Raw genomic sequence first — 27,500 nt, forward strand, 5'->3', positions numbered from 1 at the left:
AAAAAAAAAAAATATATATATATATATATATATATATATATATATATATATATATATATATATATATATATATATATATATATATATATATATATATATATATATATTTTTTTTTTTTTTTTTTTTTTTTTTATTTTTATTTTTTTTTTTTTATTTTTTTATTTTTTTTTACTTAGCTGAAAGACGAAGGCAAAAAACCAAAGCGAACAACAAGTTTCAATATTAGAAGAAGGACTCGTAGTTTCAAGGACAAGTACAAGCTCCCCGACAACTTGCCTCCTGCTGAGTTGGAGGGTCTGTTGGAGAGAAAACACGAATTGCAGACTGGTGGAAAGAAGGCAACAATCCGTTCCTGGAAGACTTACTACACTGTACTGTATGGACAACTCTTGTGTTTTTTCAAGGATAAAGAGGGTAAATTTGAAGGCTTCTGTAAAGAAATGCATTTTTTGTATTTAGATCATTTCATTGTCAGAATGTCTGTTGTGCATGGCAAAACTTAGATAGTTCTTGATCTTGATTTTGAAATAGAGTTTTATATTTAACCTCTAACTTTCATTTACATAATTTTTCTGTATTTCATAAACGATATGGCCATAGTTTGTTTATTTTGATTTTTCTAAATTTGAGCTATATTAAGATTTTTTTTTATGGTTTTATTTCTCAGCGGCGGAAAATATAATCACCAATGTTATTAGTGGAACACTTTTATAAAGACAAGAAAAAGAAATAATTGATAGAGAATACATTTTTTTACAGCTTATTTTGACAGCCAACCTGCTGCCCTGCCCGTCAATATCCATCGCTCAGTTAGTGAGATTGCCACAGATTATACAAAGAAGCAAAACGTCTTGAGGTTGAAACTGGTAGACGGAGCTGAGTATCTCTTAGAATTTCCAACATCAGAAATGTTGAAGACGTGGTATAAAAGAATGCAATATTTTTCAGGTGAGTGCAGTTTGAATGTTCCTTTTTTATTTCTAATAAAGCATAACTCTCCAATTAAATCCAATAACTTTGATTGAATTGTCTTTGAAAATTTTAAGTGATCTCTATCTGGAAATGGTAAGATTGATAGTTGCATGGTCATTCATGTGTTTTTGATCACAATGCGTGAATTGAGTGTTCCCCATCCTAATGTTTGGTGCCGCTTCAGAAGCAGACCCACCAATAGTCATATGATTCACCTGCAGGTTTGCCACAAGCTTTATACCACAACCGCTTCAAATCCAGGCCCACAAAGGCAACTTTTCCTTGTGAATTTGCAAATGGCTTCTGGCTGTTTTTGACCCCATGAAAATATCGTCTTTATGAAAGGAACAGTTATAATGGGGTTAAGTTGAATTTGGCTGAGAACAAGAATTTTTTTATTTGATGAGTTTTTTTTTTGTTTTTTTTTTTAGGATTAGTAGTCTTTTCAGTGATAAAAACTATAAATCTATTTGATCTGTCAGCCTATCACTCTTTCTTGCTAACAGATGGGTCTGGGATTTCAGTTGCTGAATCCTCAAATTTTCTCAGGGATGGCACACCTTGCTGCCGACTCTGCTATCTCATTTATTTGTGGATAGATTATAATCTGTATTGGTGCTTATGTTTAAACAGAGAGATGTCATTTTTCCAATATCTTCCTGACAAGACATTCACTGGTGTTGATAATTTTATCAACTTTTTAATGTTTGAATTCATTCGATGTTTATTTTTGCAGTTACATACCTTCGTCCTCTATCATAGGCTGTCTTTTCTAGTTCTTTTCAGTTGGTTCCCGTCTTCTTTGTATATTCATACTTATTGAGGTTGAGGATCCATAGATACAATCACATCCGGATTAGTCTTTGGTATCCAGATGAACTTTGTTGGCCTGTAACTAGGGGAATACACAGAATACACCCATTTCTATTTACTTTACAATGATATTCATATTCCCAAAACAAGTCATATTGGACGATATCTCCATTTTAGACAATTCAAGATGCCTCTTTAGCTACCCCTTTACACCCTTACTATATCCATCACTGATTATTATCGGTTACTCATTTGCAATCAAATTGAGGAATGTACTAATATTAATAATAATAATATATTGTATTTAAACAAGCTCAAAGCTCTGAAAGTGATTTAGATGTAGTACTTCTCTTTAGAAATGACGTCAGAGCAACATTTTACCTCTCATCTAGTCTCTGACAAATGTTATTTGACATTGTTACGAGGCTTTGTCATCTCCATGCTATGAAGACTTTGGTTCATAAGATTAACTTACCCTCTGTATATGACCAGTTTGGTGAACCTTTCATATTTATTAGAAGAATTACCAGTATTTCATGACAGGTTTGCATCTGAAGCGGTACATAGATTACAGTATCGAAACAAACTTTCTTCATTTCTTGATGCTTTATAAAACTATCACAATGCTGCTTATCACAATGGATCTCTCTGTCAAGTTAATATCAAATTTCATAGCCACACACATGTATCTGTTCACATTTTATATTATCTGCGCTCTTCCAAGCAACACATAACATAAAAACGATTACTCCCTTTAAAGGATAAAATTACTTGTGATCTTCAGTGAAATGAATTCAAATTCAACATGAAAAAAGAACAAAATCCGTTTTGATTGTAAGGTTAATTAATGTTTAAAAATAAAATAATTTGCTAAACTGTTTTTGTGGGTTTTAATATTTTATTATTCCTTTTTGTTCTTTTAATCGTAACATCACATAAAACAAGTGAAAAATTACTTTCGTCAGTGATCAATATCTTCTTTTGATATAGTAAACCCGAAAAGATTATATAACATGATTTGATTATATAAAACAATAGTTTGATATATTTTCATTTCACAAAGGTCATACACAATTTTACCTATTCACGCAAATAATTAGCTGGTTACTAAAAGGATTGAAAATTATGGAACATAGAGCAATATATAGAGCTTGGAATTGTTCATGATCAAACAGAGGTAGGAAAGGCATGTTTCATTCAAAAGAGGAAGTAAAGTCATACAAAATACAACATCTTTGAAAAACAGGGACTGTCGTATTCACCTATACCAGTAAATTTTATGTTGTTTTATTATTGTTTGTTGATGGCCGACAAAGGATCTGATCTCAAAATAATATTTTAAGATATATTTTCTTTTTAAATGAGGCTGCAATATTTTTTTTCAATCCTTTTAGAAGCCACAGCTTCAGGCTGTCTAGTAATCAAGGTTACTAATAAAGAATTATCTCAAAGAGCATTTCGCTAACCTTTAAACATGCCCTTATGTTACATTGCCACACCCCATAATAATACCCAAACAAAAACTGATCGCATTTCATACCTGTCAGTAATTTCACGTATTGTTAAATTTCTTTGGTTGGAAATTTGTGAAGTAACTACTTGTGCTAGATAAAAATCTGGAAAGTTGTAGATGACACAGTGCCAGACAAAGCAAGTAAAGAAAATAGAAGTAAAAAAATCAGCTTATTTCGACTGACGAGCAACTCCCAGACCAGAAGTTTAATTCCTAGTGGAGAAAAGCTGAGTTTTAGAGTTTGGCCTTTCTTTGATTTTTTTTTTCTTGTTTTGATTTTTAAAAAACTTGCTTTGCTCTACACTGCACCATATACAAATTTTCTGATATTGATGTCATGTTTTATGGTGTTGTTGTGGTAATTGTGTTTCGATTTGTTGGAATTGATTGTGTTTACAGAACAGGAACAGATGTTGGAGTTTGCCAATCTGGGTGAACCAGATCTCATGCCATATGAAGGTGATAGACGCGTCACTTTTGTTTGATTTAGATCTTTTATTATTGTTTTTTTAATTATTACAAGGCTTTGGGTGTTGTGCTATATTTTTTTAAAATTTTCATTTCTGTAGAGCTGGAAATAATACTTTTAATTTCGTAGTGCGGTTTTGGGTTGATCTATTATTTTTGGGGCAATTGTAGATTTCTTTTTAGCTGCACTTATCGGGTTTAGTTTTCTTTTGAATAGTTTTAATAAACCTCTTCAATTCAATTCATTTAATTTTTTTCTTAGATTGTATTATGTATCATAATAATGTGTATTTTTAAAAAAAGGACAAGGTGAAAATAGCAAAAACTCAAATAAACCCACCCATTTTGTTTTGAATCTTTAGACTTATTCTCATTCAAAAAAAAAAAAAATACAAAATTAATAAATAAATAAACAACAAAACAAACAAACTCTTTATTCTTCTGTGTTTAACACCACTCGAAAATTGGAGATATAGCACTCAAACTAATTTGGCTTCGACAAAACTGCTGTAAAGCTACCTAGATATTTTCGTATAAATGGTTCATGTGCTTGCAATTTATTTTTACCTCCAATGATATTTTAAAGTATAAATAACTACTTTGACTAAAAATGAATGTGAATGGTTGCTTCTGTAATTATAATGCTAGTCGTCTTCGCATTTACTAGGAAAGGATGAACAATCAATAGCTGTTTCCATTCTAAGGTTGTTGTTAAGATAATATAGAGATTTTTTTCCTCTGCCTTTATTTCTTTGCAATATTGATGTAAAATAAAATGCAGGAGAAAAGATTTGTACATTTGTTATTCTGTCAGATCATTCCAATTCTCTAGGTTAATTTCACTCGTCTTGTTTTAGGTCACTGACATTTTGACACTGAAATATTGCATTGAAAGATTCAACATTGTAATACGGGAATTGATGAAACTTGTTATATTACATATGTGACTCATCGTCCCAAAGCGGTATTACGTCAGGATTTCCCGTGTGCAGGAAATTGAAATTATAACCACAAATATTAAACTTAGGGCTAAATATTTTGTAATGTATTAATGTTGTTATTAGGGGGTTTTTTTGTTGCTGGCTGAAGATTGATTTTTACTCCGAAACGTTCTGTGTTTTTTTTTTTTTTGAGCTGTTATATTCATTTTTGGGGCTAAATTATATTGATCAAGGTGGGAAATAGATATAATTACTCACATTGCAAAAATAGAAAATGATTTTTTTAAACCCTCAAAATTGTAAATGAATGAATGTTTGAATAACAACTAATACTGTAAAACACCACTGAGCACCTATGTGGAAGTTGAGCGCTATAGAAGTAACTTATTTTTATTATTATTTGAAAATTAATATTTTAATTCTAAAATCACTTTCGGAGTTCAATTCATCCTGACCTAATACTGTTTTGAGATGATGGGTCACATGTAGGATACTCTAACCCTTTATTCTCTTTTTTCGACATTTTCTTTTTTTTATTAAAAAAAAATATTTTTTAATTTTTATTTTTTGTTGTTGTCCCTTGGGTTGTTTCTCAATCATTTGTCACTAACTATTATGTCTCAAGGTTATCAAAAACTGATATTTGAATATCTTTAAACTGTTAGGAAATTATACTTTTATTAGAATCTGGGACGCTTCTTTTTAGTGGAATTTCATGACAACGTTCTAGCTTGTCTGAAAAAGACCAATTTGAATAATATAATGTGGGTAGATTGTCAGAACATGACTTTTTATAACAATGCGTGTAGATTGTCAGTAAATGACTTTGTCAGTAAATTATGTCTGTGGATTGTCAGTAATTAACATTGTATTACATTATCCATAGATTTTTTGTAAATGACATTGTACTACAATTTTTGTAGATTATCAGTAAATGATATTATATTATAACATCTGTAGGTTGTCAGTAAATGACTGTATCAAAATGTTTTGTAATAAACTGTAGATAATAGGGCCTATTGTGTTACAATTTTTTTTTTTTGGGATTATCTTTTTATTGATACAGTTACTATTTTAATGTCTATAAGCTTTATGAAAGTCAAATTGCATTGCAATGTCATAGATTGTCTGACAAAGAAATGGAGATCGTCAGATATTAATTGACATTTCTATTACAATCGACTCCGCTTAATCGTACACCTTCGGGAATTCCTGTTAGTGTGTCGATTAGATGGAGAAGCTAAAAATAGCATCTAAGCACCCGCTTTCATGTGCCATTCATGTAGGACCTCCCCCTCTGAGTTTTCTGCCTGCAGGCTTTGAGTCCGTCATGTTTAAAATTTGACCTCATTAGAAAGTTGGTTGTGTTTGTTTGTTTTTGTATTTTTTTTTGTTTTTGAATGTCTATGTTTTTTTGGGGTTTTTTTTTTTTGGGGGGGGGGGGGGGGGGGGGGTTGTGGGAGTTCTTTTTTCTTTTTCTTTTTTTCTTTCTTTTCTTTTTCATGTTTTATCGACAACAAAATGTGTCATTATTGTTTGTAAGAAAAGTAAGCATGAGGCATCAGCATCATTTTTTTGCCATATTCTTTTTAAAAAATGACATTGTGTTGACCTTTCCATCTCGAGAGCCAGCCTTCTGATAGGGAGGAAGACGTGCCTTGAGTTGATGCCAGTTCAGTTGCCTTTTGCTTAATTAGGTCTCCAGACAATTGAGCGCCTTGATCTAACTTATCACCCATCTGCATGACTAAGGCATTTTCAACGACGCCTTGCTAGCCATCTCTCTGACGTTTACGTCCCAGATTTGATCTGTTACTCACTTAACTGCAACATCATCCTTGTTTTTTTTATAGCAAACGAAAGACTTGGGTTCTTGACATGCCATACTTTGCAACTAGCTTGCCTTTCGTTTGCTTTGGAATTGATTCTGCATCTGCAATCAATTGAAGTTTCTGTTGAAGAGTTAGATCTCTGCGCTCTGGGGAGGCCATTGCTGTAATGATGGTACATTGTATAAAACACAATCTTTTATAAGTGATGCAGTCTTTTTGTTGTTGTTTTATTTTTTTCAAATAAGGCAATGACCATAAAAGGTCAAGGCCATACAAGGCAATTCATTGGTTAAATTTTAATTTCTTTAAATCCTTTGAGTGTAACAATGTGGACAGGGACCACAGGGATCAATCAAAAGATGAGCATGAGACACAAGTCTTTTCTGTAATCCTTTCTTATTGTTCATGGCCCAGTAGAAGAAAGCAATGTACAGGTAGAGAATTGCAATTGAGTCGTCAGACAATGTAAACAAAAACTCATTTAGTTGGCTGCGATCACGTTTCACACCTAGTGGTGTATACAGCGAGTATCAAGATGTAGCGATTAAGTGGAGAAGGTGCACGATTAAGCGGATCGATTATATAGAAAGAACTCCGTTTTTGTGAATGTGTGGCATTTACATTTTGTTTTAATAAATGGAGAATTCTAGCAACATAGTCTAATTCTTACTTTTACCATTATTTAAAAATTGTGTGCAATTAACCGATTTGCGATTAAGTGGAGTGAACTGTACAGCACCCCTACGCTTTCGTTCTCAATTACATTTTGTTTTAATGAATGGAGAATTCTAGCCAAATAGTCTAAGTCTCACTTTTACCATTATTTAAAAATTGTGTGCAATTAACCGATTTGTGATTAAGTGGAGTGAACTGCACATAAAGTTAAGGTAGGCTATGTAAATTGCCTATAAATTGCACTGTCTTTCGAACCCTCCAATTGTTTGTAAGTGAAATGTACATATTACCAGTACACTTATTTTTCTAATGCGATCTTCAAATAGCATTTCTTTGTAGTATCTGCCTAGTATCAAATTACCTCTTTTGATATTTTTTAGATCATTGTTAGCATAATTTCCTGCAAATATTTCATATGAAAACCGTCTACCTTATATGATTTTTGTATTTGCAACATCTGGGCATCCTTGTTGTGAGTCTTTTTATTTTTGGACATTATATCCATGTATTTGAAAGGGATTTCCATCCTTATATTTAAGTAGATTTAACAGTATGAACTATCTAATTTAAAATAATATGTGGGAAATAGATAAAATTACCAAGTTCAGTGTCTACTTTACACTTTTGCATGTGGGAATTAGAATGTAATTTTGAATGACTGTTAGTTAAGAATTTTATGTAGCTTTATTATTTATTTTTTTAGAGTAATCAGGTTGATCGAGCCAAAATAATTTTGTCCTGATTTCGGATAGGAAAAAGGTTCAATGATATTTGTTTGCTAACATCTGAATAAGACGCCAGTCTAATGTCGAGTACTTCCGTTGTTTCTGATATTAGACACAGTCACTCTGTGGGTTTTGGGTGGACAGGGAGAATAGAAAAATGATGATTTTGTATTGTGGAATTAAACCTAGTTGTTCTATTATTCGAGCCATGATGCCTTTAAGATTTATTTGCTGTGGTATAAAATTGATACGGTTGTATCTTAGAATATATGAATAAAGATATACTAAAACACTTTGCAAATAGTTGTCTTAATTGCACTTGTTTGACTTTGAGTTTCATTATGTTTCAGTGCAGTTTTTCAACCTTTAGTTAAAATTCCATTTTCACAATTACAACATTGGCCCCTATTGTCTTTCCCTTTCCCAATAAATGATAATTTAGGAGGAATTATTGCACAAAGAGTTCCATATTTTCCTGTTAAACTCTTATAAAGCATTGGGTTGGATTTGTTTTTACATTTTTTAAATTTACTTTTTGACAATTTAAAATATTAACTGGTCTTTACATAATTATGTTTTATAAATGACTTTTCGAAAAATTAAACGGTCAAATTAGATAATTGTTAGCATAATTTCCTTCAAATATTTCATCATAAAACAGTCTACCTTATATAACACAGATAACATAATATTTGACAGCACCCATAAGCTTTTGTTCTCAATTACATTTTGTTTTAATGAATGGAGAATTCTAGCCACATAGTCTAAGTCTCCCTTTTACCATTATTTAAAAATTGTGTGAATCAAATGTTTTCAATGTTTATACTTTTGAATATTGCACTCCAATATTATGCCACACTTTACTCGACCCAAAAATATTTCAAAAGAACAATGAGATATCGTTGAGTGTAATCGGTTAAAAAATAGGAACGTTTTCAACCCTTTGTAAGATGTCAGTAAAGGAAGCAGATGCCTGGAATTATATTTCTTCACAATTATATTTTTTACCAAACCCAATCAAATGTAGAATTTTATTTACCTCAATCGTCCTGATATATTATTAATATTTTTAAAAGTCTTTTTGTTCAGTGAAAACGTTTCTATAAATTAATTTATATTTTCCTTTATTTTATCTATAATCATAATAAACTCCTCATTTCAATATTTGATAATTAAGAATAAAACAAACAAAAAATATATATTTCTATTTTTCTTTCTTTTTTTTTTTTGATATCATCGATTATTTAAATTGTCAAAAATAGACAAAATCTGCACTCTAATATACACACTCCTTCATTCTTCCCGTCTCTCTGTATTATTTAAATTCTTAACTGTTTTGAATTCAACATTTCTGAATGCGTATTATCCTAAGGACATTATCACCATCTATATATTGATAAATATGCATGTACATTCTTACGGTTACAGTCAGTTCTTCATCGTGTAAAAATTGAAGGTGTTCATGGTTATTTTAATTTTCGATATAGTCCAATAAAAATAAATTTAGTTGTTAAATATTTCTTCTACGCTGATACAGTCTTGAAGAAAAATGAGTCACCCCCCCCCCCCTGGCTTTGACCCTTTTGTTTTGCACTTTGTTCTTATGCATTGTTTATTTTCCTTTCATTTCTTTTAGTTTTGTTTCTTTTCTTTAAAGATTTGATACCTGTGTATTCAATCCATGATATTTTAAATCTACTTTATTTTTTAAAGTGAAATAAAGTTTCTGATTAATTGATAATTCATAACCAGCTGCTCTCAACCTCTCAAAAATTTTAGATACTTCTTCCAGACTTATTATGATAAGATTTCGCTTTTTAATTGTTAAAAGTCATCAGTATTATTTTCATTAATTCTTTATTTATTAACTTCTGTGATATTATCAATTATTCAAATCCAATTTAACCTCACGCCTGCCCAATTGTATAGGGCATTCTCTAGTAATTATTATGAATAGATATTGCTCTCAACAGTCACCTCAAATTTGAATTATAATTTGCTTCAATCATATATGACATTATATATTTGTAATGTTTTGATTAAAAGTTTAATACCAATTATTCATTTTACCTTGATAAGCCAATGCATTTTACTGATGATTATGCTTATGATTTTTTTTCTAGTCCCTTGAAACCTGCTCTAATTATAACCGCTTCCCATCCATTTGCCACCACCGCCTCCTCCCCCTCCACCTCCTCCTCCTCCACCTCCTCCTCCTCCTCCCCTGTTTTCCTCTCTCAGACATGGAACCCTCCGATCAATTTGCTCAATCCTTAGAATACGGTCACAAGAACTCACGTGACTTGAGCCCACCTCCTCCTTCCCTCCCCCCACCTGCTGAGGTACCCAGCGCTGCCCCTGTTGCTGCACCTCGGGCCCTGCCCAGACATGTCACCCCTGTGGCAGAGGTCCCCAACTCTCACCCAGTGGAGGAACGTCAAGACCGGTCGCCTGCTAACTCAAGGTCATCCAGTATACCTTCCCACAATTCAGGTATTTATTATCACCATAAGATCCCCCCCCCCCCCTTCCCCTCTTGAAAAAAAGAGTCGCCAAAGTGTGTCATGGCACATGGTGTTTCGAGCTAAAGGGCTAAGAATCTCTCTCTCTCTCTCTCTCCCCCCCCCCCCCCACCCCCCCGCTCCCATCTCCATTTTTATAAAAATATGAAATACTAATGCTAATAATAATAATAATAATAATAATAATAATAATAATAATAATAAAATAATAATAATAATGATAGTAGTAGTAATAATCGCATTCATATTACGCTTGTTTGCAATATTTTTGTTAAGTGCTTTACAAAACTGTTTACATATGATATCCTCGTGTCAGTTATATTAATTTTTACCCATAAAACGATACATTGTAATATTAAAGAATATACAATTGTGTTACAATTAAATGATGCTTAATTCACAATATATTAATTACAACCTGATAAATTCTCAGTATTTTCAATATGTTTTGATTCCAAACATTTTATCCTTTATGTGCCTTACTCAGCAGATGCCCTAGGATTATTGAGACCATAGGAAAATCATCGTGAAACTTTCAGAATAGAATGGATCATGACAATTGTTGATTGCCCTCAGAGTAGGACTTAACTATTGCAGAGTATTTTCCTCCAAGTCCAAACTTGATCCAGATATCCAATTCACCTCTAGATGCAAGGGGTTTTATTGGGGTGGGGGGGGGGGGGTTGAGAGGGGGCCTTAAAATGTCAACTGATGTCACACAACGTCCAAGTCAATGTATCACTTGAAATAAATGATTTTTTTTCATCCCCAAACGGAATTTTTAAAGGGTTTATTCCAAGGAAGGACTGGAATAACACAGGCGTCAGTCGCAGAACAACGCTGCAAAATGAGTCAGGTGAATTGCTCAACATCTCACAACACTTCAGGGGAAGGGGAAATGGAACTTATAGAACTCTAAACATTTTGGACCATACCTTATCTCAAATGATTAATATCCCTAAATACTTTGTACTGTATTTGCACTGTGCGATGCCTTATATTATTGTGTCTGTAAATATTTACCTCGCTCATTATAGAATCATTTATTGTGTTGCTTTTCCCAGATGTGGATTTCCACCACCAACCAATCTCAGACAACGACCATAACGCCGATAAAGGTGAGCATTGGAGTCAAATGTTAAAGATCTCTTTTGAAAAATAAAATGAAAAAATATAAATAGTGGGCAATAGATTGTAACTAAATCTTTGCTAAGAGATTTGACACTTCCAGCTTTCCTTTTTTCTCTCAAAAAAAGTGAGGATAAGTGATTACAGCTACTCTGATAAAAGACTGGTCATATTAAATCAGCTGATGTTCATCATCATCATCATCATCATCATCATCATCGTCGTCGTCGTCGTCGTAGGATTCTTTGTCACTGTTATCATCATTTTTGTTGGGTTGCAGGAATTTTTCAATACAGATCTCTCCTTGTTAAATAGGAAAAGAAAAGAAAATTGGCCTTCATTCAACTCTCATTTTTTAAAATTTCAACGTCAATCTTGCCATAGATATTTTATGATATTTAAATAAAAATCAGATTTACAGGAAAAGGCAGAAACAGAAACCAATACTGTCTTTGTATTCTTTCATGCCATTGCGTCAACAATTTTTCTCAATCCAATTCTCTTCTGGGCCATTACCCATGTAGTTCCATTTATATCCCTCAATTTCCTCTACAGTCAAAACATCTGTAGGTATTTCTTTGGCATTCCCTTCTTCTTTTCTTTCCCATGTGGATTCCAAGTGGAAGCAGGCAGATTTACTATTTAATTTCTCCTTACCGACCATTATCAGACTTTTCCCAAAATGGCAGGGTTGACCAGTAGAAAATGGATTTTTTATACTAAAACAAGCTCTCTAGAAAACAATGTTATATTCTTATTAATTAAACAAATAACATTTTCATGTACAAAATAAATTTGAATAAGAAAAAATGCATATTGTGTCCTAACAAATGTGACGATTTTGCTGTAGGTGGTAAGGAGAGGGTTAAGTCATTTGTTGGCTTTTGGGGGTATTGTGACCAGTTTATTCCCACTTCCTCCCTCTCTGGATCACAGGCAGAAAAGAGTCCTGATTTTCTCTTTTCCGTGACACCTTGTCGTTAATTCTCTTCAGCCATCTCTAACAGGAATTCAGGTCAAGGTTTGTAACTCTATTATCTTGATCAACTCCATGTTTCTTTTCCTGTGGTATTGAGTGATCTCTTTAATTGTCTAGGTCCCCTTCACGATGCTGGCGATGGCTGTACTTGATTCCCCCCCCCCCCCCTCCAATTTTGGCACCCTTGTCTTATATGTATGTACATCTACTTATGAGTAATTCGAATCCGGAAAAGAATTGCCCAATTTGAAAATTTACCAGTTGAAATATAAAATGATAATATCTTGTCATGCTTATTTTTTGATGAGTTACTGAAGTTTAAAACCAACTGAAAGTGTGATTATAGTCAGAGAAATAAAGATGTTGTTCAAACCATCAAAAATGATGTGCACATATTTACAGGTCTGATATATGAATGCAGTTGATTTCACATTGATGTCATGGATGATATTTTGGATTGCTTTGAGATTATTTCCATTGCAACAATGAGCCCATAAAAATGTGGGTTATCCGACCTGCAAATAAGCACCCTACACATCAATCAAGTCTATTAAAAATCATGGTGACTTAAAATAAAAGCTGAAAATAATATTTAACAGGAGTAATTAAGTTGCCTTGACGTACGACATTGTATCTAATCCAAATTAACCCCCCCCCCCCCCCAAAAAAAAAAAAAAAAACAACAAAAAAAAAAACAACGATTGTTTCACAGTTTAGTCAAAGTAAATTACAAATCACTTAAATAGAAAACAAAAACACTACAGCAATCTGCTTCAATGATAATAGCCATTTTGGTTCACCGTTTCAGTATTATGTGTTATAGAAGGGGTACTTAGGGATTTGAATGCTTTCTGTAAAATGAATTTTTGATTTGACTGTTTCCTGGACAAACATTTCGTATTGTACTTTTTACTATATTAACTCACAACATTCCCTGCCATATGAACTACCCAGGCCACAGGTGAATCATTGAGGTAATGTTTTAGGATTTTGATATATTATATATTTTAGGGATCTGGTTTATGTTTGTTTAGTAATTCTTTTCTTTTATTATTTTTCTTCTTTTTTATTTTTGTTTTTCTATTTATCATTTTATTCATATCAATTATGATTTTCTCTCTGTTCGTATTAGCAATATTTATTATTTTATTTCGGAACCCATCATAAGATCTAATTTGATTATAGGAGGAGTGGGCAATAAAAATTGGTGAAGAAATTAAGTACCATTCTACCTTTTGCTCACCCTATTTGCTTTGGATCACTTCATCAACTGATACAGTTGCCTTTATAAGTATGCTCCGAAATACTTGTGCTTCAAAACTAAGGCCAGTGTGCTTTGCAAGTTTTCATAATCTGTTTCAACCTGCAGTAAATGAAATTACTCTCAAATTAAGTTACAGAGAATCACATTGATAGTAGACAAGAAACAAAAATCTAAAATATTAGAGATGGGTTTGGTAAATAGTTACCCAAGTACCATTTAGATTATAAAATCAGACTTTTTAAAAGCGTGTCTCTTAATTTTTGAAAGAATCATTGTTCATATAGAATATTGTACCTATATCGTTCAATTTTGTACATGCATGTTCATAAAAATTGATTTATTAAACATAAAATTACGATAGCACATGATAAATTTGTGACATGATTACGATGCACAGTTGAGCCTGGTATTATGAAGTAAATTGATGACAATTTTAAAGCCCTTTGGGCTGGATCTTTTTCAAAAAATTGTTTCTCTGAATTTTGATAGTCTTGAACTAGTTTCTCTGTGTCATTTTTTCGATTAGGACAGAGACGTGTGGAGATTTGGGAACACATGATATGACCTTTTCAAGTTTAACAAGTTATTTGAATCACGATAGAAGTTTTATTTGCTACACTATGCCAATGAGTACTTGGTCTTGAAACGTCATAACAACACTGATGACATTTAGTTTTTAAGAATGATAACTAATGCCACGTTTAGAAGGGATGTGTGTGCACTATGATAATAACACATGAAGTAGCTATGATATAACATTCGTCACAACCAGTGTGTTGATTAAGGTGGTTGTTGTGTTACAATTATGTTTTGTCTTTCCTGCTAATTACTCCATTTTTTTGGATATCTTTGATAAATTTACTTGATTTGGTCATGACATTTCTTTTCTTGTATACACAATAAATTTTTTAAAAATATAATTTTTAACAATATAATTTATATGATAATTTTATTGGATCATTTGCATTTGTAGCTTCATTGATGCCATATAGTGAAAGACTTTAATGGATATTAATTGTATTAAATTGTTTTTATTTAATTTTTTTTTTCAAAAGGAAAAAAAAAAGAATTGTGCGTCTATGAGGGCTAGTGGTATGATCAGGAGGTTCAGGGTTCAAGTCCTGCTTTGAGCAGCGCATAATTGAGTCCTTGGAAAAGGCTCTTTACTCACATTCTCTCATCTTACTCATGTGTAAAATGAGTACCTGGTCATTAACAGCATTGTCTCTGCTGAAAAGAAAATGACAATATCGCCTAACAGGCGCCTTTCTCGTCCTACATGCTAAGTGTTGCTGTTTGCTAGGGACCCCTTGTAAAGCACTATTGTTCTATATAAATTCTCAAATTTTAAATGCTTATTTGATAGTCATAATGTCAATAATAATCATAATAATAATATTAATAATATTAATAATAATAATAATAATAATAATAATAATAATAATAATAATAATAATAATAATAATAATAATAATAATAATAATAATAATAATAATAATAATAATAGTCATCATCATCATCATCATCATCATCATCATCAGCAGCAGCAGCATCATCAGCATCATCACCATCATAAACATCATCATCATCATCATCATTAGATGATTTTTGCAGAGAAAAAACCCCCCATATCATTGATGTTGTACATATACCTCCTGGTGAAACACGAAGATCGACTTATAAGTCATTTTAAATGTCTGTTTTTCATTATTTGATCTATTTCCTGGCTACATTAAAAAGAATAATTGTTCAATAATTGCGTCCCCAGTTGTTCATTAATTTAACTGAAGATTTTGCCAATAGTATTAACTTTTTCATCTTTTTTTTTCTTTCCTCAGTGGATTCTTCCTTTGATGAGGACATCCAGGTAGGAATTTACATTATAAAAATTGAATGCTCATAAATTTGTTTAAATTATTGATTGTTGATGATATAACAACAACAACACCTCTTTAGTGCGTTTTCTATCGTTAATTTATCTTTTGCGTGTTGTTTTGTTTTTATATATATGCACATAAGTCCTGTTAGAATCAACGGCCATGGCGTAGGTGATATTAGAACTGAGACGCTGATATATAATTCCCATCTTGATCTACCTCTGTTTACTGAAATTAACTCGAAATTTAAGATCATCACAGTCCCAACTTCTAAAGGTTACTACCTCAAAATCCACTTTCGGTAAAAAGCCTTTTCATCCATAGCTCCACGCCTATGGAGCGCACTCAGTCCTCGGACAAAGTCCTGTGAAACTATATCATCTTTCAGGAAATGTCTGAAGACTGAGTTGTTCCGTGAGGCTTATTTTTTATGAAATAGATGATGCTTAGATTTTGTTTTTGTATTCATGCTTATTATGTTGTGTCGTGATTTTTTTTTAATATTAAAAAAAATTATTATGTAAAGCACTGCAGAGCACGATTAACATGGATGTTTAGGCACTATATAAATTCATTATTTACTATTTACTATTACTACTGTTTGTATTCATCCTCTTTTTCTTACATTGATTATATATATAAGCGCTTAGTGCCTGTTTAGACGTGGTAAAGCACTATAATAAGTTCTATTAATTAGTATCATCATCATCATCATCATCATCATCATCATCATCATCATCATCATCATCATCATCATCATCATCATCATCATCATCATCGTTATAGTATCATATGAAACATAAAACAAACTGGAACTAATTTACTGTACAAAACAATGTGTATTTCTATCCTTATATCAAATATGAACTAAAGCATCTCTTTAATTTTGATTTATCTCTTAGATTCGGGCAAGACCGAGTGTGCCACCTCGACCAATGAGCGAATCTGTATTGGCATCTGGCCATTCTGATGATCCACATGATAAAGAAAAGAGAAAAAGTCATGGTGTCTTTGGGTTCTTAAAAAAGAGGAAAGACAAAGACTCCAAAGACCACAAGGAAAAGGACCACAAAGAGAAGGACCACCATCATCACCACAAGAAAGAAAAGGCCACACATGTTTAGTAATTTGTCATGATTTAACACCAGAGTACAAGTTGGACCTGTTTTTGTCAAGTTGTTTTGGGAATAGCTAATCAATGTTTTTCTTGATTCCTTTTTCCATTTATGTTCAACTTACAGCTACCTATACCCTTTATATATAGACTTGTGCAACGTCTATTGCGTTCAAGTAACAATATCGATTATTTCCTAAAGGAATGTGAAAACATTGAATGTTTGAAATTAAGTGTTCTCAAAAATTATGATTATAGAAGCAATAACCACTAACACTATTTATACTATACCGCCTATGTCTTGTGTTTTTTTCATTGTCAATAGCGATCTGTTTTCAGTTTGTCATATATTAGGCAGTTGATCTTTAAGTTATATTTATTATTTATTACGTTGTCCAATTTGGTTGAGTCGATTATGTTTTGGTCACAATCATAACTTGGAATTGATACAAATTTGCCATGTCATAATTTTTATATATTTTTATATCTTACATCCATTCTGCTTTAGCAACTCATGTTCAGTTTTCATTTTCATCTACAATTACATAGGTAAAGTGATACTAAGCTGCTAGAAACTGTGGATTGTAAAAAGTAATAAACAAAAATGAATATAACAGCTGAAAAGAAAGAACTTAAAATCAGACACGGAACATTTCGGGCTCAAAAGACTTCTTCAACCAACAACAAAAAACAATATAAACATTAATACATGACTATAAAACCCAGATAGATGGCAGAGAAATATTTAGTATGTTCTTTTGGTAAGTAATAAGATCTGGGAATGCAATGTACTCGAGCATTTCTTTTTGTTTACATTCCAAGATATTATTACTTACTGAAAGGACGTGAAATATTTCTCTGCCATCTATCTGGTTTTTAAAGTAATTTATGATTTTATTGGAGTTTTCTTTTGTCGTTGGCTGAAAAAGTTTGGATCCGAAACGTTCTGTATTTGGTATTTTGTTCTTTTTTTATGGCTGTTGTGTTCGTTTTAATCTATAATGACTTTGGCACTTTATGTAAGGTCTTGGATGGTCAAATCTAATCAATTTTTAAAAATTTAGTATGTAAGAAAATGTAAAACCAAAAGAATATTCTCAGTGTGACTATGCTAGTTGCAAATGCCATTCTTCTTCTGCTGGTAGTTCGGAAGATTTCTTCTCTTAGTGTCAGTCATGATGGACGCCATCATCATGTATGACTTGTCATTATTGTGGGTTGTTGTTTTATTCTGGTTGGTGTTTTTTTGTTTGTTTTGTTTTGGTTGTTGAAGTTTAAGTGGCCATTGCAATTTTCATGTAGTCCAGCCATGTGTTTAATATTTCAAGGGGGTTACAAATAGAAATGTGAGGCTACGAAACCACACTATCTATAATATTTCTATCCAACTGTATATTTATAACTTTAAATATATTATTAGCTTTGCTTAGCAATAGATTTGAATATTTAGCATAATGAGTTAAGTTTAAAAACACGATTTAATGAAGGGAATAAGTGATATAAGCGATTTTAAATTTATATCATTTGGATGAATTTAATCTGCTTAAACATCTTTGCGTTATGTGCAGCTGTCTTGTAATGATGAGGTTCAAATTTTACTCTTATCTGGCATCTTACCATTTGAATCTGCTCGCTATTATTGCTGTCTCAGCGGAAACTGGTCGGCTACAATCAGAATGTTAAAGATGTAAGATGCGATGTTTGGAAAAAATAATTGAGTCTTGTTTTCACAGGGTTAATCCGGTTTATTGAATTGTTTATTTTCTAATTTGCGAATGGATGAAATGGCCACTATAACATTACCTGTTGTGTCCCCTGATATTTGACCGTGTTCATAATAACCAGATCTTCACATATACGCAATATGATTACCTTAATTCTCATTCTTAAGTCTCTTATTCATTGCCTTTGAGTTACGTACCTATCGCAGCCGAACAAATATGCATTTTAATATTATTATTATTATTATTATTACTATTATTATTATTATTATTATTATTATTATTATTATTATTATTATTATTATTATTATTATTATTATTATTATTATTATTATTATTATTATTATTATTATTATTATTATTATTATTATTATTATTATTATTATTATTATTATTATTATTATTATTATTATTATTATTATTATTATTATTATTATTATTATTATAATATTATTATTATTATTTTATAACGCTCTTTTTACAAGTGTTCATACGACATTTTCTAATGGCTTGTTGAAATTTTTGTTTCGTGTTTCCATTGGTTTTCCAGAATCAGTGCAAGATTGTGGAATTTGCTTATTTTATGCATAATACTTTAAATATAGAGTGAGATATATGATTTATGTCAAAGAATAAGTTATTAATCATTGTGGCTATTTGTCTATGTCCACATTGCTTGCTTGTGTCTTTTGACTTGTCTTGATGGCAGGGAGTCACTCCTTTTGTCTTCGATTTCTATCCCACTGTATCTTTTATTTTTTCTAGTTGCTTTCTGTCTTTGTCTTTGAACGATTGATTCTGTCAGTTCTGTCAAACTTGATTTTGTCCTGGCCCTGGCTGGAGTCTTTGGATGAGAGGGAAACAGTCAAATTTAAAGTATTAGTTTTGAGAGATGGTATTTTTTAAAATGTAAAACATCTTTCTGTTTTTATTTTGCACTGTTGAGATTTCTTTCTTTTTAAATTTTAAATTTCATGTTTTGTGAGCATTTGAAAGTATTCCTCTTTGTGGGATTCTGTGCTTGTGTTTGAATGGGGCTTTTACTTGATCTCAAACTAAGGACATTGATAGTTTGCTCTTAGCATCTAATTCTGTTTCCTATTTGAACTCGTCCCCTTTGTCTTACTCTTTCTCGGTTGCTTTCAATTGTAAATCTAGAAGTTTTGACTGTCTTATTTTTTTCTGGCGTTGAAATGACCTAAAAGTATTGCAAGCGGTATAAAACTCATAAAAACAAACTAATAAACGATCATTGTGTGGGTATAGTCTGTAGTCTTCCATCTCATATCATGATTAATTTGTTTATGGGAGTTGAATACCGTTATGTTTGGTTTGTTTCGCTACTATATTAAATTATTGTTTTATTATACCCTCTTTCAAATGGTCCATGCAATGCACATCCATCTGGAAGTAGGCTAGATATTTCTAATGCTTCATTGTAATTTCCTAAACATAATTCACGTGTATTTATTCCTTGCTATGATAAGGCTTGCAATATCTTAAACAAGTTTTGATGAATTTTTCATATACCATCAATCATAAAAGTAAACTAGAATTTTATTTGTTGTTGTTTTTTTGGTTTTTTTTTAGCTTTTTTTTTTGTTTTTTTTTTTGTTGTTGTTGTTGCTTTGTTTACGTTTTGTTTTTGATATGTTAAAAAAAAATTATATCCTAAATTGTCTGTTCATAAGCTCAACATTCCATTATTGATAAAAGGCTTTGTTCCATAGGTTAGCTTAAATTTTGTAAATCTATAATAGTAAAAGACGTCATTCCTTCATTCATAATGTTCCAAAAGATGTCTCATACATTTGTTATACATCTAACAGCTGTGCTGAATTTCAGTAAATACAAATATCTCAATATTTTCCAAAAATATAAAATAAACATATTATTTATAAAATAATAAACGAATTTTGAATCGTTCTTTCTTTAAATTCTCTTGGGGGTAAGCTCACATTAAAACCCTGACGTTTCTGGGTGGGGTACCTGACCTCCCATAGTGGGCAGGGAGATACATACTGTGTCTTCTATCCCCCTATATGTTTTCTAACTTACTTTCTATCTTTGTCTTGGAATACGATTACTTGGTTTTGTCCTGACCCATGTCGGATACCCTGGCTGAGAGGGAAACAGTCAAATCTATAGTTAGTTTTGGGAGATATTTATTTCCTTGTAAATCATCTCACTGTTATGCACCGTATTATGTTTTGTATACATATTATATATGATTTGCAAACATTTGAGTGTATTCCTTTTGGTTGGGACCTGTGCTTGTGTCTGGATGATACTTTTGGTTATCTCATACCAAACAGTGTGCTCTTGGAATCTACATCTGTTTCCTATTTGAACCAATTCCCCTTTTGTCTTCCGTCCCTTTTCTTGGGTGCTTTAATTGTAATTCTAGAACTTTTTACTTTCCCATTTTCTTCCTTTTTACTGGCGCTGATATGACCTAAATGTGTTGCAAGCGCCGTCTGACGTTTAAGTATTATATTCTGGGTGGGGTTCCTACCTCCCATAGTGGGCAGGGAGGTACATACTGTGTCTTCTATCCCCTTATATCTGTTTTCCAACAAGCTTTCTGTCTTTGTCTTGGAATGAGATTACTTGGTTTTGTCCTGTCCCTGACCGGAGTCCAAATACCTTGGCTGGGAGGGAAACAGTCGAATATATAGTTATAGTTCTTTGGGATGATATTTTCTTCCTTGTAAATCATCTCTCTGTTATTTTTTTCTTCTTAATATATGATTTGTAAACATTTCAGTGTATTACTCTTAGTGGGGACTTGTGCTGGTGTCTAGGTGAGACTTTTAGGTGATCTCAAACCAAGTAAACTGATAGTGCGCTCTTGGAATCTACATCTGTTCCCTATTTGAACCATTTCCCATTGTTTTACTTTTCCTTAAGTCCTTTTAATTGTACAACTAGAATATTTTTACTATCCAATTATCTTCCTTTTTACTGGCGCTGATAAGACCTGAATGTGTTACAAGCGCCGTAAAACCCTTAAAAACATAAACTATTCTCTGTTCCCTGTGTAAATTAGTCCCCTTTTCTTTAGTGTTTTGAAGAGCCTAAGAGCTCTTGGATTCGCAAGGAATTGTAGCCCTTGGATTTGAAGCTTTTCCCAGTAATTAGAACATGAAAGGACCATTAGCAACCATAAAACAGTCGTTGGGTTTAATGCTGGTTTAGCGCTCAATATTTTCCTTCTTGTCTTAATTAATGATACACAGCAACCCGTTCAATACTAGGCGGACAAGGGGAAGGAAACAATCTGATTTATGAACTTGAATTCACTTAGTTCATTAGCACTGTGCTCTGCCAACAGAAGTATTTGATCCATTGACATTCTCTTGTGTATTCTCGTGATATATTCGGCCACGTATAAAATAAGCAATACAATTCCATTTTGATATGCTAAGCATTAAAGAAAACAAACAAAAATGTTTTAAAAATTACAAAATTTATTAACTTAAATAAACAACCATACTAGCAGTTATAATTAATGATTTACTAAGACAATATTTAGTACAAAATTCAATACGTGTTCTTCACATTCACAACAATATCTTACAGTCATTATTTTTCACACCTCCACACTCTCATCAATTCTGGTAGAAAACATGGACAATTCAACTTTTCTCTGACAGGACACAGACAATGTTTTTATTTTCCATTTTGGCCAGAAAACTGTTACATTTACTTCAAATATTAAGCCATTAAAACGGCATTATCTATATTGTGCAGCTATATGGCCTTGTGGTATGACTATGACACTTGCCTTATGACTAGACGGTCTAGAGTTCAAATACCGCTCTGAGCGGTGCATAGTTGAGTCCATGAAAAGGTTCTTTACTCACATTCTCTCACTGTAATCAGATGTAAAATCAGTACCTGGCTACTGACAGTGTTGTCTTTGTCGGAAAGAAAAGCAATTCGCATTACATGACGTCATGTATCGTCCTACAAGTTAAGTGTTGCTGTTGGCTAGGGACTCATTATTAAGCGCTTCGAACACATTTAATGGATATTGCTCTATATAAATATAAATAACTTGAAATTAAGAAGTGTCAGGTTTGAGACTTGATGACAAGTTATGCGACTTTGATCAATTGATTTTTCAAGTTTTCTGAACAAATTAATATAATGCGTTTCCTCACAGAAAGGCATAATTATTATCATTATTACTATTAGAGAGAGAGAGAGAGAGAGAGAGAGAGAGAGAGAGAGAGAGAGAGAGAGAGAGAGAGAGAGAGTTAGAGAGCGAGAGAGACTGAGATAGATATATAGATAGAGTAAGTGAGATAGATAGATAGATAGAGAGAGAGAGAGAGAGAGAGAGAGAGAGAGAGAGAGAGAGAGAGAGAGAGAGAGAGAGAGAGAGAGATTTGAATGGATTGAAGTTATTGTTATGCGCCTAGAGCTTTATTGTGTAGAGGATTGGGCGCAATATAAATAAATTTCATTTTTATCATTATTATTATTATTACAGTTCTGTATGAAAATAGGGCTTCACAGTCATTCCTGGCACTGTATTATGCCACAAATCTTGCTTGTCCTTCTCAAGAAAACTGCTGACCCAGGGCTTTGGGCTAAAGTCGAGATAGTAGGAATTGGTGGCGTCATACTTGGGCCACCCAGATGGAATAGTGGTCTTTAAAGTTGCTCCAGGGTTTCTGGAATAAATAACAGAAAAAAAATCAAACAACAGAAATATATATATATATATATATATATATATATATATATATATATTATATATATATATATATATATATATATATATATATATATATAATATTGTAAGTATATACGAAAATATAATTGAATATAATGCCCATACAATACGACTTGTCTTTTCCGCTTTTCGGAGATATTATATATTATTGATAGGGATAGTAATTGATAGTACTACTGGCTGTGGTGGTAGCAGTAATAGTAGTAGTAGTAGTAGTAGTAGTAGTAGTAGTAGTAGTAGTAGTAGTAGTAGTAGTAGTAGTAGTAATGATAATAATATGATATTTATTGTCCATAGTAGTAGTAGTAGTAGTAGTAGTAGTAGTAGTAGTAGTAGTAGTAGTAGTAGTAGTAGTAGTAGTAGTAGTAGTAGTAGTTAGTAGTAGTAGTAGTAGTAGTAGTAGTTGTTGTTGTTGTTGTTGTAGTCCTGCTGAACTATGAAAAAAATATGAAATCATGCGCATAATTCTGTAAGCAAAAAAAGATTATGCAAAAATATGTGACTATAGGTAAGTCCTGTCATCTAACTATATAGATATCTAAAAGAAGGTGACCCAAAAGAAATCAAATAAAAAAACAAAAAACAAAAACAAACAAACAATCAAACAAACCACCATTACCTAAACGTATTGTTCATAATGTTAAAGAACTTACAATGCATGTCATTGCGAGCGCAAAGAAAGTTATGCGCCATTAAAGTATCCCTGATTTGAGAAAAAAGATGTTTGCACGGCTCCATAAAACTACTCTTATCGTTGAGTTAAAGTACAGCAATAAAGTTAGAGCGATTTTCGAATATTTGCTTAAAGTATGAGAGGAGGTGGAGGGGGAGAAGATAGAAGATGATGACGAGGAGGAGGGGAATTTAATTTTGGAGCGGGTGTAATCTGAAATAATCAAATCATCACTTACCCAGTTTTAACGAAATCTCCTATTATCGACGAAAACATGCGCTTCAACTTGATATCCTCTTCAGCAAATTCGCCTTGCATTCCAACATACAATAACTTTTCAACATCTTCCACTTTGATATCAAACCAATACAACAGATCCAAAGCATGGGGCGACCCTCTGTAAGAACCTTTCATAAAATACGGGAAGTGATGGAAATACAGGAAATACGAATTGCAAGATTCTCGCCTGGAGGCCGCAGCTAAGTAGTCCAAAGAGGGAATCAAGAAACTCAGGTCAGATACCATCTCCATAAGAACTTTTTCGTCAACAAATCTCCTGTGGTAGAAGTCATCAATTTTACCAACAATATTCTCATTAGAGGCAGCTCTTTCTCCTAACCTTGACTGCATGTATAGCTTTTTAGTATCACTCAATAGCCCCTTGTATACCGAATTCTTTTCTTCTTCGGACATATTTTCGTTTTGAAAGATGGCGTGCTTTGTCATCTTTACAAAATTTTCCATAATGCCTATTTCGTTGCTCGTAACAGCAATCAAGTAAGAACGATCATAGAACCCGATGGAGTCAAGATATCCATCGTCTTGTCAAAGTTTTGCTGGGACATCAGGAACGAAATCGCCGTCAACTACCGGAACAAATTGTGTTTTGCTCAGTTTAAAGTCGCTGAACTCAGTGATGGCAGACAGTGGGGCCTTTCTTAGACAATCGACAACGGATTTACTTTCTTGGATGCTAATTTTTGTGTCCACATCTTTATCCCAGCAACTAGCGGATTTGGCGATGTTCAGTGCATGCGATTGGGCATTGATTGATCGACCAAACACAGAAGTGGCAGTACCACTTTGAGAATAGGCTTTTGTAAAAAGTCCCTTGGAGTGGGGCGAAATAATTTGATATCAAACTGAAGCACCACCTGCCGATTCTCCTGCTATCGTTAAGTCATCAGGGTCTCCACCGAATGCCCGGATGTTGTCTTTGACCCATTTGATGGCGAGTGATTGATCCCAAAGACCGTAATTTCTTGGACTGGCCTCATTTTCCGTGCTGAGAAATCCTAAAACGCCCAGTCGGTAGTTGATGGTAACAATGATAACATCTTGGCTTGTTACAAACTCTTTACTTTCGTAAAATGAGCTTGAACCAACCGTGAAGCCACCGCCATGGATAAAAACAATAACTTTCTTCATAGCACTTGAAGGGTTTATGTCCTTTGCTTGAATGTTTAGAATCAGACAATCTTCAGTGAAGCTTGTTTCATTGTAAGTCATCAAAATTGGATGAGGGCAATTTATTTTATCGTCTTTTGATGCATCAAAAATACCATCTGAGGGGAAAAAAGAGAAAGACTTTATTAAGTTATATGTCCGATCACCAAAGCTCGCGGTATTTCTGCAATTTGTGATTTGCAGACATGTGCACGTTTCTGTGCGACTTGAAATTTGGCAGGGTATTTGTTTAGTAACATAATCGCTTTTAGAAATCTGGTTTTATTTTATTTTACTGACTGGATGGGGTTCCTGGCCTCCCACAGTGGGCAGGGAGGCACTTACTGTGTCTTCTATCCCCTTATATATGTTTTCCAACATGGTTTTTGTCTAGGGATGAGATTATTGGTTTTGGCCTGACCCTGGCCGGATACCCAAGCTGTGAGGGAATCAATCAAATGTATATTTTTATAATTCAGAAAAGTGAGTGGAGCAGGCACTTATGTTGGTAACAACAAGATATGAAGTGAATAGAAAAGTGCCAGAAGACAATAGAGAATAGAGTGGGTGAGAGAGGGATCTAGTAATGACTTTGAGTTTGAAACGAATATTTTTGTGTTCGTGGATAGCTCACACGGTAGAGCCACGCTCTCACCTGCCAGGCGGAGTTGTCGTACCAATAAGGTCGCAGGTTCAAACCCCACCACCGCCGCGAAAAATTTTTATTCTCTATTGTCTTCTGGCACTTTTCTATTCACTTCATATCTTGTTGTTACCAACATAAGTGCCTGCTCCACTCACTTTTCTGAATTAAAAAATTCACCCCATACACCGGAGCATACTCAATGTCTCAATCGTTTCTATGTTATATGTTTGTGTTGAGAATATTGGCTATTAAGCTTAACTGCTGGTCAAAATTATTCGCGATGGTGGTGAACGAATCGGCGGTCTCAAGAAGTGGGTGAGAGAGGGATCTAGTAATGACTTTGAGTTTGAAACGAATATTTTTGTGTTCGTGGATAGCTCACACGGTAGAGCCACGCTCTCACCTGCCAGGCGGAGTTGTCGTACCAATAAGGTCGCAGGTTCAAACCCACCACCGCCGCGAAAAATTTTTTATTCTCTATTGTCTTCTGGCACTTTTCTATTCACTTCATATCTTGTTGTTACCAACATAAGTGCCTGCTCCACTCACTTTTCTGAATTAAAAAAAATTCACCCCATACACCGGAGCATACTCAATGTCTCAATCGTTTCTATGTTATATGTTTGTGTTGAGAATATTGGCTATTAAGCTTAACTGCTGGTCAAAATTATTCGCGATGGTGGTGAACGAATCGGCGGTCTCAAGAAGTGGGTGAGAGAGGGATCTAGTAATGACTTTGAGTTTGAAACGAATATTTTTGTGTTCGTGGATAGCTCACACGGTAGAGCCACGCTCTCACCTGCCAGGCGGAGTTGTCGTACCAATAAGGTCGCAGGTTCAAACCCCACCACCGCCGCGAAAAATTTTTATTCTCTATTGTCTTCTGGCACTAATCAAATGTATAGGAGTTTTAGGAGATGATATTTTTTTGTCTCGTAAATCACCTCTCTGTTATGCACGGTATTATGTTTTGGTTATATATATTATTATATAATTTATAAACATTTGAGTGTATTCTTCTTAATGGGGACCTGTGCTTGTGTCTGGATGAGACTTTTAGGTGATCTCAAACTTAATACTTTGATAGTGTGCTCTTGGAATCTACATATTATGTTTCCTATTTGAACCAACTTCTCTTTGTCTTACCTTTTCTTGGGTATTTTGATTGTTATCATAGAATTTTTAACTATCCCATTTTCTTTTCTTTTTACTGGCGCTGATGTGACCTTAATGTGTTGCAAGTGCCGTAACATCCTTAGAAACAAAAACAATTATTTTACTGGGGTCCTAATATTTGAGGAGCCCAGAATGTTACAATTAAAACGGTTCCATTTTATTCCATTGGAAATGGCATGGGGTAATGAGCTTCCCTTTATGATGTGCAACTTGATAAAAGAGCCTGTAAAGCATGGCTTTTACTAGAGACTAAATAATATTTATTTCAAAT

At 33.1% G+C, this 27,500-nt stretch overlaps 3 protein-coding genes across 15 annotated transcripts in view; 1 reads left to right on the forward strand and 2 right to left on the reverse strand.

Moving 5' to 3' along the window:
• LOC144970112 (spectrin beta chain-like) overlaps positions 1-16,975 on the forward strand; it is a 255,001-nt gene extending 238,026 nt beyond the window's left edge. For 3 of the 13 annotated variants that reach the window (XM_078909351.1, XM_078909360.1, XM_078909376.1), the window contains 7 exons: positions 177-414; positions 760-948; positions 3,698-3,757; positions 10,181-10,432; positions 11,526-11,579; positions 15,671-15,699; positions 16,612-16,975. In XM_078909351.1, coding sequence (XP_078765477.1) covers positions 177-414; positions 760-948; positions 3,698-3,757; positions 10,181-10,432; positions 11,526-11,579; positions 15,671-15,699; positions 16,612-16,833 — 1,044 coding nt within the window. In that variant the 3' untranslated portion in view covers positions 16,834-16,975. Of the gene's footprint in view, positions 1-176; positions 415-759; positions 949-3,697; positions 3,758-10,180; positions 10,433-11,525; positions 11,580-13,522; positions 13,543-15,670; positions 15,700-16,611 lie in introns of all 13 variants that reach the window. The other 10 variants (XM_078909411.1, XM_078909420.1, XM_078909429.1 and 7 more) reach the window with 5 other exon arrangements.
• Positions 16,976-21,996: 5,021 nt separating this feature from the next.
• Positions 21,997-25,526, reverse strand: LOC144970189 (uncharacterized). The gene is made up of 2 exons (XM_078909577.1): positions 24,200-25,526; positions 21,997-23,226 (listed from the first exon to the last, which is right to left on the reverse strand). The coding sequence occupies exons 1-2, from the start codon at positions 24,703-24,705 to the stop codon at positions 23,037-23,039; spliced, it is 696 nt and encodes a 231-aa protein (XP_078765703.1). The 5' UTR covers positions 24,706-25,526; the 3' UTR covers positions 21,997-23,036.
• The window catches only part of LOC144970183 (juvenile hormone esterase-like), a 4,801-nt gene continuing 2,087 nt past the window's right edge, over positions 24,787-27,500 (reverse strand). The window contains 1 exon segment of the mRNA XM_078909563.1: positions 24,787-25,526. Within this exon segment, the coding sequence (XP_078765689.1) occupies positions 24,787-25,526 (740 nt within the window).

This window comes from Berghia stephanieae, chromosome 1 (genome assembly GCF_034508935.2).
Source record: "Berghia stephanieae isolate SIO BIC M18660-M18661 chromosome 1, UCSD_Bste_1.3, whole genome shotgun sequence".
In the NCBI taxonomy this organism is placed as follows: Eukaryota; Metazoa; Mollusca; class Gastropoda; order Nudibranchia; family Aeolidiidae; genus Berghia; species Berghia stephanieae.